The sequence below is a fragment of the Strix aluco genome, chromosome 3, assembly GCF_031877795.1.
Source record: "Strix aluco isolate bStrAlu1 chromosome 3, bStrAlu1.hap1, whole genome shotgun sequence".
In the NCBI taxonomy this organism is placed as follows: domain Eukaryota; kingdom Metazoa; phylum Chordata; class Aves; order Strigiformes; family Strigidae; genus Strix; species Strix aluco.
In genome coordinates, this window is record NC_133933.1 from 45846473 (window position 1) to 45859233 (window position 12761).

General features: G+C 35.1%; 1 protein-coding gene across 1 annotated transcript in view; it reads right to left on the bottom strand.

Moving 5' to 3' along the window:
- FMN2 (formin 2) overlaps positions 1-12761 on the bottom strand; it is a 164301-nt gene that overhangs the window by 60506 nt on the left and 91034 nt on the right. The window contains exons 9-11 of the mRNA XM_074820532.1: positions 8673-8734; positions 1114-1205; positions 850-979 (exon numbers count right to left, since the gene is read on the bottom strand). Coding sequence (XP_074676633.1) covers positions 850-979; positions 1114-1205; positions 8673-8734 — 284 coding nt within the window. The remainder of the gene's footprint in view (positions 1-849; positions 980-1113; positions 1206-8672; positions 8735-12761) is intronic.

Below are 12761 nucleotides of genomic sequence, written 5' to 3' on the forward strand. Positions count from 1 at the left end.
TTGATACTGTATTTAGAAATAATACTTATATAAAGGCTCAAATATAGGGAATTAACAACCTCTTACTGCAACATGTAGAAGTATAATAATACCAATATGTAATTTGTTGCGAATGGAGAATGTTACCTCCAAAATTGATACTTAAAAAAAAATAATAGAAGATCTATACATTACTATCAAAGATCACCTGTTTAGAAAACCAAAATAGTAATTCCTTAAATGATGCTGATATTGTGAATGGTATATTTAATTTAGGCGAGAATTCTGCATGAAGTTCATAAAAACCCAACATGGAGCAATGAAAATATTTAATCAATCAAATAAAGAAATCTATTAAATAGTAAAAGAATTACATAAAATGTTTCAAATTGTTTTCAGTTATGAAAACACTGATGAAACCTGCACTTTAAAGCCATATATTTGATTTGCATGGGACCACAAAACTCCCATAATCTCTTCTAGCTCTAACTGATTTTTGATACCAGAGACATTATTGAGTTGCACGTTTCCAAAATCCAAGCAAACACAAGGTAGGCTGAATAGGCATTCATTTGGAAAGGAGTGATATGGTCACTATGAGGGGAAGATTTTCCTTTAACAAGAGGATAAAGTACACTATTTTCCAGAGACTGATACACATTGATGGCAAAAACATGATACAGCTCAGTACCAAAAGCTAATCTTAAAATTTGCTTTGATGTTGAAGTACAATCATAAAATGTTCTATTCTGCTATCCTTCAGATTTAATGAGTAAAGTAAATAAAGTGAAAACTTTTGAAATATGAGTACAACTTAAAAAGATTGAGTATCAGAAATTTAGCTCTACCTTTTCACAGAGCACAACCTACCTCACACAGTTTTTGTAACAATTCAAGTTTGCGACGGATTGAACAAATGCTTTCTGAAAATGTTGATTGGAACAGGATGCAAAAAACACGTTCTGAAAAGTTGGGAATTAGTGAGAGTTCATAGAGGAACCTGCATGAGTGATTAAAGGAAACTATATAAGTCGTTGTCAGCAGGTACATTATTTTTTTTCTTTTATAACATCTCTAGATAGTTTATTATAGCAGCAAAAGTTTTCTGAAGCAAGCAAAACTGTATGTTCTTACTGTTCCGGCTTATCCAAAGACTTGGCATTTTCTTTTTCCTTAGATGCCTTGCTATGCTTTTCTATTTTTTCTAATTCATCTGATTGTGCTCTCTGGAATAAAGGAAACAAAGTAATTAAAAAGTGTTAATTAAAAACCTAGTCAAACAACACAGATAAAGATGCCCTTGTAACAAATCATGTTCATAGATTTTTTTTTTTTTTCCTTCTAGCATCTGCTTATGGCAAAACTACTTAGACCATGGGGTGATTTTAAGTATAAATACATCTGATGGAAAACAGAATATCTTCTAAAAAATAATATTGACTAGTAGTAATCTGCAAAAGATTTATTCATTCAACCATGCACCGAGACAACAGTCTTCATTCCCAATCCCTTTTCACTGGCTGTTCATAAAGTCTTTGGATCAAAGAACTCTCTTCTTGAGTTGTACCTCTCTTTCCAAATCTGTTGGGTTGCATTTGAACGTAATCCGATATTTAAATATATATTTAAATAATATCTTCTTTTAAACTAAATGAAAATCGGTTTGTATTGTTTACTGCAATTTAAATTTTATTTGGTATTTGGAAAACACTATGGAACAACAAAAAATAGTTGATTTACAATGGAACTATCATGCATACCATAATACATGAGAACTACTGCATACTTCTTTGAAGTAAAATGATTTTCATTTTTATCTTAATAAACCAAAACTATTATATATAAACTTCCTAGCTTCTTGGAGAACCCTGTGGCATATTGTGCAGTCTTTTCTTCAATATTCCAATCAAAAGAAACAGAGTCTCGCTTCTTTCCGTGCTCCATGCTACAGTGAAATGATTTTTTCCAAGTGCAGCATTGGAAAATAGAATAGCATGGAAAGGAATAAAAGTGGAATGCAAATTTCTCCGTCTGACCCTTCTTTTGACATCCATGGTGGTTTTGAAAATAGATTCAAAACACGAATCTGTGCAAGAGTGAAAAAAATAAGTAAATATAGCTACCTTTATTCCTTTAGGAAAACGTTACACACATTTTTCAAACTTACTCCAACAGAACTTGAAGACCACAGTGGAAAATTATATTCTAACTACTTAAATAATGGCAAAGCAAAAGATAGGCTGCATCTATATTCTCTCTTGCATGCTTTTGCATGATTAGCAGAAGAGGTATGGAACTATCTCAAATCATACTGCTACAGCTCCATCAGCAATCTGAAACCAAAAAGTCAGTTTCAGACAGTTCTTCTGAGGTTGCTGAACATCTTTCCATATGAAAATGGAGAAAATACCGACATGAAAAAGAAAGATTAAGAGATTGAAGAGTCACTCAGAGCAAAAGCGCTTCAGAGTTTCTCTGATTACTTCAAGAAGTCCGGAAATGACTGCAAGGCCATCTGTCTTGAATACTACACATCCTAATATTTAGCCAGCATTTCTGTGGACGTTCTTCAACGGTCATCTTCTCTAAAGTAGTCTGATCTTATCTATTAAATACTCCATCATATAGGAAACATTGCAAACCTTTTTTTTTTTCCTCCCCCAGCAATAAACTTTGTTCTTGACACTAAGAAATTATAATGGTGGTAGTACCTGTATCATAGATTAACAGAATAGTTAAGGTTTGAAGGGACCGCTGGAGATCATCTAGTTGAACCCTCTGGCACAAAGCAGAGGCAAATAGAGCATGTTGCTCAGTATCGTGTCCAGCCAGGTTTTGAACATCTCCAAGGATGGAGACCTCATGACCTTTCTAGGCAGCCTGTTCCAGTGTTTGGACACCCTTGCAATAAAAAAAAGGTGTTTTGATTTTTAAATGAAATTTCCAGTATGTCAATTTCAAGATGCCCACTACCTCGTCTTTATGCTGGGCATCACTGAGTCTAGCTCTGTGTTCTTTACTTCCACTCCACCATCAGGTATTTGTACATACTGATAAGATCCCCCCTGAGCTTTCTCCTCTCCAGGCTGAACAACCCCAGCTCTCTCAGCCTCTCCTTTTATCATCATTGTGGCTCTTCACTAAACTTGTTCCAATGCGTCCGTGTCTCTTGCACTGGCAAGGCGAGAACTGGACATAGCACCCTAGATGTGGTCTCACCAGTGCTGAGAAGAGAATAATCACTTCCCTTGATTTGCGTGATCCTTCCTTGATCTATTGGTGTATACTGTATCATGCCTTTCTCAGTTAACAAGAGCCAGGCTGAGACTAATTTACTGGTTTTTAATTTTAGTATACTGGCAGCGGCCTATCCATAACACCTAGTTTCCTGAATTCCCTACCCCAGTATCCCTTCAGAGTGTGAGAAAACAAACTTGGGGATTCATCCTCCAAAGGTACTTTTCTACATAACATTTTTGTCAAGACAGGCACAGGACATATAAATATAATTACAATAGTAAATTTTGCTAGTATAATTCTATCCTGAGGAGAAGGAAATTTTCAAGATACTAAGATCAGAAAATTGTACCAATTTTTCATCTTGGAAGACACAATCAGGACACGGGGTGAAGACTAGGAAAGATCCAACTAACTGCAGAAGTTTCCGCTTAAGTATTGTAGGTGCTGTTTAGCAAAAAGACTTGCTTTTGGTTTTGTGTTAGGGAGCAGGTGTAAATGGGACACTTCTTCAATTAATCTAGACATTCTTACACAACGAAGAGTTAAAAGAAAGCTTCCATTTCTTTTCAAATCAGTAAAAACTCTCTCTTGACAATGGATGAAATCTACAAATTTTAGAAGTTTGAAGGCTGCCAAGAGAGGTAGCACTGTTCCAGTGTTCATGTTGTCAGAGCCATGGAAGTCTAGGTATGCAAATGACATGAATTTGTAGGAAGATCTATTTTATTTATTCAAGTTACACTTCAAAAAACTAGTTATTCAATTTACACTTGTAAATTGGAATTGAGTTTTTGTAAAAGTAAATTTCTGATACTAACATTTTTTAAATTAAATTCTATTATTTCTGGCCAATCTGTAAATTATATTCTCTTCTGCTAAACTGAAAGGAAGGAGCATAAAGCTAAATCGTTATTTGCAAATTCTTCAGAATAACTAGCAAGAGTACTCTCTTTTCGGGCCTTCTACACATCATGAAGTATTAGAGTGCTTATCCCAGCAATCTATTATACACATGCATGTTCAAGCTGTTAATGTTTCTCCACCAAATCCCATGGGCAAAGGTTAGGCAGACTCACTATTCCTCATTTAAGCCATCATTCTGAGATTGTGCATGCAAAGAAACAACTGGCAAAGATACAAAGGCTAAGCATGATCCACTCATGGGTAGGCTTGCGCAAAACTCAAGAGATATGGTTTACACTCTTCACCAAAATCAGCCCAAGTATATGGTGCGAGTTCAGAATCAAACCTGAGTTTCAGGTCACTAATTTTGGCTCTAATATCCAGAATTCTGATTTATGTGTATTTTAAAATATGACAGAAAAGGAATAAGGCTGACATGTCTTCTGCACAGGAATTGAAGATTATTTCTTTTGAAGAACTTTTACCAGTTAGCTTTACAGTTAATATTTATCTATTCTCTGATTTGCAGATGGATAATAAAAAAAAGCTTCTCTATTACCCTCCAACATTTGTGTCAAGAGATAACACATTCAATAGATACTTCTCATAAAAGTCATAAATCTGATTGCATTACCACCTCTTTGAATGTCACTGCTATTTATTTCCTTGAATTTTAGCTAATATATAGCATCCTAAATGGAACAAAATAGTGTAATATACCAGAACTTGATATTAACTATATCTAAAGTCAGAAAACATAAATCTGATAGAAATTACTGCAAAAAACACACTGCTTTAGTTTGACTCTTTTCCCACTTTTGCCAGAGTATAAACTTACCCTATATTTCATTTTACTACAGTTCATAAGTGCCATTTCTCCATTTCACAACATAAATGTTACATTTCCTGGTTAGGGTTTTTCCTTACAACACAACCTTAGCTCTGAGTTTAGATCAGTTTAAATGTATGTAGGTTTCTTAATTTTTCGGTGGAATTTTTTTGGTCAACTTGATTTTCAAAGTTAATGTTACATATTTCAAAAGCATCGAGTGACTTGTCTAAAGAATACTGTCAAAAGTAACTGAAACAAGGTTATACAGAGATACCCAGGTTAATAACAACTATCATATTCTTTTGATGCTGGGTCATGTATCAGAAGTCAAGTACAATCTATAGTCTTTGCAGAAAAATGTTAAGACATTGCATTGTAATTGCCAGGTTTTTCTTAAAAATCACAAGAAATAATTGAGGAGAAGGTTTGAATCGTAGTGGCAGAGTGGAGGCATGCACTTCAGACTCCTGTGTGCCTTTCGCTCTTGCAAATGGCATTCTGAGGTTTTTGAAAGCATTGACCTAAGTCTTTTAAACATAGAGACAGGGTGGACAATTTACCAGGAGCCAAATTAAGAAAGTATACATGTTTCATTTCATGATGTAAAGAGATTTGAAAAAGACAAATCCATAGATCAAGGATAATCCTTTGACATAATTTTTAATCCATTTTTATACACTTATTTTCACAATATAGTGAAGACATAAGCAGGAGCAAGCTTATCTTGTTTCAAACAGTGATATTTTAGCTACAATCTCAGCTGATAAGAGGCTACCTGTTTTCAAAGCAAACATTCACTTATTTGCAAACAAGTACATTTCTCCTCACAACCACTATGGCCTAACCACATATGGTAAATTGACAACTCCACTGAATTCGATTAACCTTCCCCCTGTCTAATTATAGCTGCCACCTGAAAGGATTGCTATTAGGGAGTTTGTAAAAGCATATTAAAGTAACTGTTCCAGATGTAATTTTATCTATTAAGACTCTCCTGTAAAAATTGTCTAGATCTTAATACATAGCTGATTATCAACACATATTTATATTTAATCAACTTTCTATAAAGCAAACTACACATGTGTAAAAACTATGTGACTGTACCATACAGTCCTGCAGTAAAAAAGTTCTTCTCACTTGATGCAATATGACTTAATACTATTAAATAAATTGAGGGCTTGGGTCTTTGGTGGAGTGTGGGTTTCTTCATTTATAAAAAGTCACTAAGATGTATACAGTAATTTTGTGGTTTAACAGGACTTTAATTCCTCAGTAAACAGGAATTGAGCCCTCGGGACGGTGGCTTTTGAAATTAGGATGTGTTTAGGTTTGGAGACTGCCCAAATTTCATTCACATTTAAGGGAAAGCACCATGCCAGACATGCAATCAGAAAAAATGATTACATTCTGAGGGAAGACTGTAAAACAAATGCTCCCATATGTTCCACAGAAATCAAATAAAAAGGTTGAGAACTAGTAAAGTGGTATTTAAATATCCAGCAAAAAATCCCAATTCCGTAAATAAACCCTAAGAACTAAAAATTAAGTTAATGGCTACAAAGTAGACAAATGAGGCAGTTATCCCCACTTACAACACAGGATGAGGCTGAGAAATAAGGGAGGAGTCAAACATGCCAGGCTCTCTGGTACCACCCATTGCTTACACTTTTTCATTGAACAGTATTGTTATAACTAGTGAAGCTACCTAGGGAAGCAAATGCAAGATCTGATGAGTTTTGACCAAAGACTGAAAGGAAAAACAGAAAATAAAATGCAATTAAAAAACCCCCGCTTCTTTCAAGATACAGCTTTACCAAATAGAGGATCCAGGACTAAAATTCAGGTCCCTTTATGAAGCTCTCTCCAAACAAACTTTTTTTTTGTTCTTTGTTTGGTTTTTGGTTGTTTGGTTTGGGCTTTTTTCTGTCTTGTACCAAGCAAATATAGTGATAAAGTTGTGCTGATCTATCTTCTATTCAAAGCAAAGAAATACATTATAGTCATTCCAACTTTGAGTCTTGCCTGAGATTAATTATAATATTTTCCTCAATCAGGACAGTATTTCCTAGACATTTTCTGTAATTAGTGAAGGTAATGACGAACACAATGGCATTTGGTTATTTCAATGAACTGCAAATTTGCAGGTAATCCATTATACTGGAACTCTGAAATATACTGGAGATAACATTAGGAAAGCATTTGAAAGTATCCTATTAGTACACTAGCCATATAGGAGGACTATTTTTTTAAAACCAAAATAAAAAAGTCTTATGCAATATAAAAGAGGGAAGTACGCAAAAACTTATCATGAGGGCAGCATCTATTCCATACTTCCCACAACACAATCTCCCACAATCACGCATATGTAATATATAAAACTACTTCAATTTTTTACATGCTAAAGATTGTATGGAATGGGATATAGCTGTGATGTGTAAGGGAGCAGATTAAAAATAATGTAAAACAAAATAACACAGGCCAAACCAGAAATGCTGTGGCATAAGGTTGAGAAGAGTTTAAAGATTTGGGGGTAATTAGAATAGGTTTCCCATTTGAGCATTATCTTCCTGAGCAGTGTTGAGTGAGTTAATTCTCCAGGGATGAAATAAGAGTAGAAGCGCTTCCTAATTTTTGCATTTTGTTTAGCTTTTTGTTTTTTCTATAAAGTGGACTAGAGCTTACTATCTCTCTCTTCAGGCCCCCAGGTGGATTCTTTAGTAGAAGTTCCATAAATCAACAAATAATTCCAAAGTAGGCCATAAAAAGCTAGAGTCTAAAAACCAAAAATCTGAAAGGTGTAAAAGTAATTAAGATATTATCAAAACCATAATGTGAGAGAAATAATAAATCCAATACAATAACATACTTTGGCCTTCAATGTCATTCTGTGGCTCACAGCTTTATGTTTCATATTTTCAGGTTCTTTGGAGGGTAAGTAGAAAAACTCTTTCTTTTCTCCAGAGATGTCTAGCCAGACCTCCATGTATTCAGGCAGCGTGCTCAGAGAAGGAAGCTAATGCTCAGTGGCCTCTGCTGAAGGCAGAAACGTGCTCCTGAGATCCACTTTTTAAAATTTTGCACATGACTGGCTTTGTGAAGTTTTAGAACATACCTGAGTATATTCTGAATCCCTGATTTTGCATACCTGGTGGTCAAACACACTCTGATGATTAGTCCCAGACATTTATGAAGCCCCTGGCGGTTTATACCACTTTTTATTACATTAACTTAGAGCAATACTTTTCCTTTCAAAGAGTTAAAATTATTTTTGAGGAATTCCTGAAATGATAATAATTAAAAGCTACAGTTCCACAAATAGAATGATTGCTGTATTAAAACATTTTTTTTTACTGAGCAGCATTGTTATATTAGCAAAGTTATGAAGTGAAGCCAAAGACCTGGAGCGCAAGGTCTGATAAGTATTGACCAAAGACTGCCCCACCCCAGAAAAAAAAAAAAAAGGAGCAAAACCAATTCCTGTTTAGACATTTAGAAGTTGATTATCCTACTTATAAAAAAATTATGCACTATATAAAACACATAATTGCAATTAATATAATTTAAATGCTTATTATTTTCATTGCTTTGGGGAAAATAAAGTCACTTCAAAAGAGGACATGTTCTACAAGCTTTCTGAATATTAGTGATGCAAACCAAAAATATCTTCACATAGACCTACAGTATTGCTATGTTATATGGACCTCCTCTGATTACTCACATTCTCGTACAGGGCTTGAAGGGTCTCTAGGTCAACCACAGAGTTGTCCAAGTTCACAACAGCTATAAAAAAAAAAGACCAAAAAAAAAAGAAGAATTAGTTGTCAGGATGATAGCCCAGCTGTGAAAGAAAGACTGAGCACAATACCCAGCAATAGTTTTTATGACCTACTGGTCATACAGCTTAAGGGTTTTAACTTTATTAGTGCCTTGAATAGTGTCATTCCTAAAACTATGGGCTAGAAACCTGGTAGAGCCAGCTGTCAAGTGTTAAAAGAATTCATCTCCCTGCCCCCAAACACACAAACACGATCCCATGAGTATGGCCATAGCCAGAGATCAGAGATAAGCTTTCCATCAGACTTTCATGGTCCGACTGAAAGCATTATAAAAATTTGTAAATCTGCACCATAGCCACACACACACACTCACACAACAAAGCTCATTCCTGTCACTGGTTGGCTTCAGTCTTAAACTGATTAATCCATAAGTCAGCCAGTTAACTTCAAAACACCTGACAAGGGTCAAATCTTCTATGCACTAAGCTGACACGTTCAGTACAGATACAAAATACGCCTTTCCTGTTCCCAACCAATTCTGGCGCCACACACATACTGTACTTTTTCAGCATCAAAAAGCCAGTTCAACAGCACAGAGAGAGTGATTTCCATCTAGCTAACCTGGACAAAAAAGAAAAAGTCATTAAGAGGGACACACTTTTAGGAACACAACTCTGACTCCCCACCTGTATAAGGAACATTTCATGAAGCATAGGAAATGTTTGTGCAAACTCGTGAAGAATAATTCTCAGCTAATGCAAAGAATTACTTTTAAAATAGTAATTTTCAGTCTTCCTCTTACATATTTTTTGTGAGCACACTGAGCATTCATTTAAAAGCCAGATAAATCCAACCTTCCCCATCCAGATTTTAAATCTTGAAAAATTTAAAAAGTTGCATTAGAACATATGTGATGGTAATGAATAATTTTTATCAAACTATACCAGTCCTTTTCCTATTTTGCACCTCATTAATTTATTCCCTTTTTTGTAATGGACTCTGAGTGTGTGTGTGCACTTGTACAATAACTAGAATAATCCCTTAGGCAAGATTAATCTAGAAATTGCAACACTGATCAGCAATAGAAACCCATCACTAGGTTACTTTATGTCCTATAAATCTATGTCCTTAACTGTCACAAGAGAAATTCTGTGTATACACCTAAAGACTACAGACAATATAATTCAAGCTCACGTGTTTCCTATTGCTCTGAAGCATTTAGAGATACCACTCTGAGTCTGGGACTCATCACGTTTCCCTTTTCCAGGCCTGAGACACAGTTTTAGTTACAGTATAAGAAAATTATAAACAAAGAAGTGTTGACTTTGATTAAACTAAGCAGGCTATACTGTGCCTCTAAGCTGGGCACAAAGCTAACTTTTAGGACTGAAACAAAAAATAATTCAGAAATTCTTTAATTTTCAGAAATAATATTTTTTTAAATTTTTTTTTTTCCCACTTTTCCCTTACCAGAAGGCAAGAGAATCTGAAAGATAATGGCAATGTAACAGTTAACAGTTCAGGAAGCAACATGTTTTTTGTTTTGTTTTGAGGGAGGGGGCACATGCAAAAATCTGCTACTAATTATTTGGGATATTTTAAAACCTCTTTTTATTTTTTCTTCCCCTGAGTGCAATAATTGTTGCAACAGAGACTTAAAGATTCCCTCTCAACAAGGTACTGTAGTATATTTTGTCTTTAATCATCCCTGTTGCTGAATAGGACTATCTGCATGCTTAAAAACACGACAAATTTGCCTTGTAGAACTGGAGACTAAAATTAACATGCAAATAGGACTGGGTCTAGATTGCTTTGAGAGCTCTACTTTAAGAAAACACATATGTCAAAGCCTATATACAAACAGTTTTATTAAACCCAGGATATATTATGAAACTGGGTTTGTATTATCCCTACATTTCAGCATTCTTACGCTTACGCAATGTTTTCATATATGAACACACTCACAACCCTTCAACTATTTATTTTGAGTTGTGGTTGTCTTCTCCCTGCTCCACCCCCCTCCCTTTCCTTCCAGAGACTGTCTACTCCTGCACTAAGAAATATGACATAAATTCCTCCTCTGACTTTTGCTCAATGTTAAGATCGCCCACGGATTACTCAGGGAGCAATAGAACACTTTTGTTTGAATGCTTGCAGGAGATAAGAGAACGCCTGGCAAACACAATGGTGCCAGGTCTGTGTACTTTCAACAAAACAGGTATGCAGAAGAGTGTACATACTTCAGGGAGCTGCTTAAAACAAATCAGTCTGAGACAAGGACCTGGAGAAATTGGATCCAAGTACATATGTTTCAAATCCCTCCCTCCCAAGACAAATATATTTCTATATATTTCATCTAAAGATGTATATGTTCATAAGCAGGACTCTAGTATTCCACTAGGATTTTTCAATGTTCACCACAGGTTTGCTCCCCCCACTACAAGGAATCAGGAGATGAGCTTCTGTTCCTTGGTGGTACTGCAGCATTATCATGCAGAACATGATAGTTGACAAAATAAATCATGACTGTTGCATATTTAATTCCATTATCTAGACAATTTGAACTGATAAAAACAATTATGTTTCCTTATGCAGCCAAGCTTACTAACTAAACATGCCCCCTCCCTACAATCAGCATGACTACACAAATATCTAACCAAAGGATTCCATATGTGGTAGAAAAATAACGATGAAAAATATAGACAAACATTAACTTCCTCATATGAAAATATTCTGAGCTATGCTACAATTCCAGCATACTTTGATGCAAACATCTGGAGAAGCGTTTATAATAGTCTTGCAGGCGTTGGATATTTTCACCCATGTCACTATTTTAGAAAGTGATTTTTTTGTTCCAAACTTGAGATTGCCATTTCCTGGTCTTGACTACTATGAAACCATCTTTAATAGCCAGCACATTGTGCAGCCTGATACATTCATAAGACAGCAGTGAAGAACATCTATTGGCTTTTACTCTAATAGAAACATCTTTCTTTTAATCACATCAGACTCAGCCATTTAGTTCTTACCTTCAAGATTTCATAGTTCTGCTATTTTTTTGCATTCCTATTGCCACTGCTGCCAATAAAACCAGTAAGCAAGTTTTAAGCCCTAATACTGTAAAATTACTTGATGTACATAGATATAGTTGTGTGTGTATCACACATATATAGATAGGACCAAACCAAATTTGAACCAAGTATGTCCAGATACAGATACAAATATGCACAGATAAAAATAAAAGGAACTACAAACCAACGACTTTTTTTTTTTTTTTTAAATAAGCAAGCACTGGTCAACAGATGATTACAGAAAATCCACCCAGTAAAAAGAGGGGTTGAAGAGCAATTGCTAAGGGTCGCTTGACACTTGACACAGAGAAGGAGAAAGAGATTTCAAAGGATTTGTAGCCAAAATTAAGGCTTCATGAACCTCTTGTCTGTCTTAAACTTTCCTGATATTCTCATTGGTTTTGTCACAATCTACACAGAAATTTAAACTGGTATCTTTGGGACAGAAATTTTAGCTTTCTTATGCAACTGCAGAATGTAGAAGTTTTAGCAGAATGGAAGAGTTCCCACTCCATTCCGTATTTCTACAATATAAATTGAATCAAAAAATAAATTATACAAACTTACGATAACATAGCCAACTTAGGTACTAGTTTCAAACTGGAAGGACAATAAAATATATGCAGAGAGACAAAGACTTACTATTCTTAGTAATATAAATTAATTTGCAAGTCTGGCTAGGCACCTTAGAAGATACTTCACTTGACAGTAGGTTAATACTGCTGCTAAAAGTGAGATAAGTGTAAAGCACACAACTATATTCAGAGGTATACTTGAACTCTGAGAACAGATGGACCTTCTCCCATATACATAGAAGCCAATTTAGAACACAGGCACAATTAAAAAAAAAAATAAAAAAAATAAACCCGACATAATGAAAAATCACGACCCACATGTCTTCAGGGGAACACAGTATGTAACCAAGCCACCAACAAGATCAAAGATTTTGTCAGCAGATAT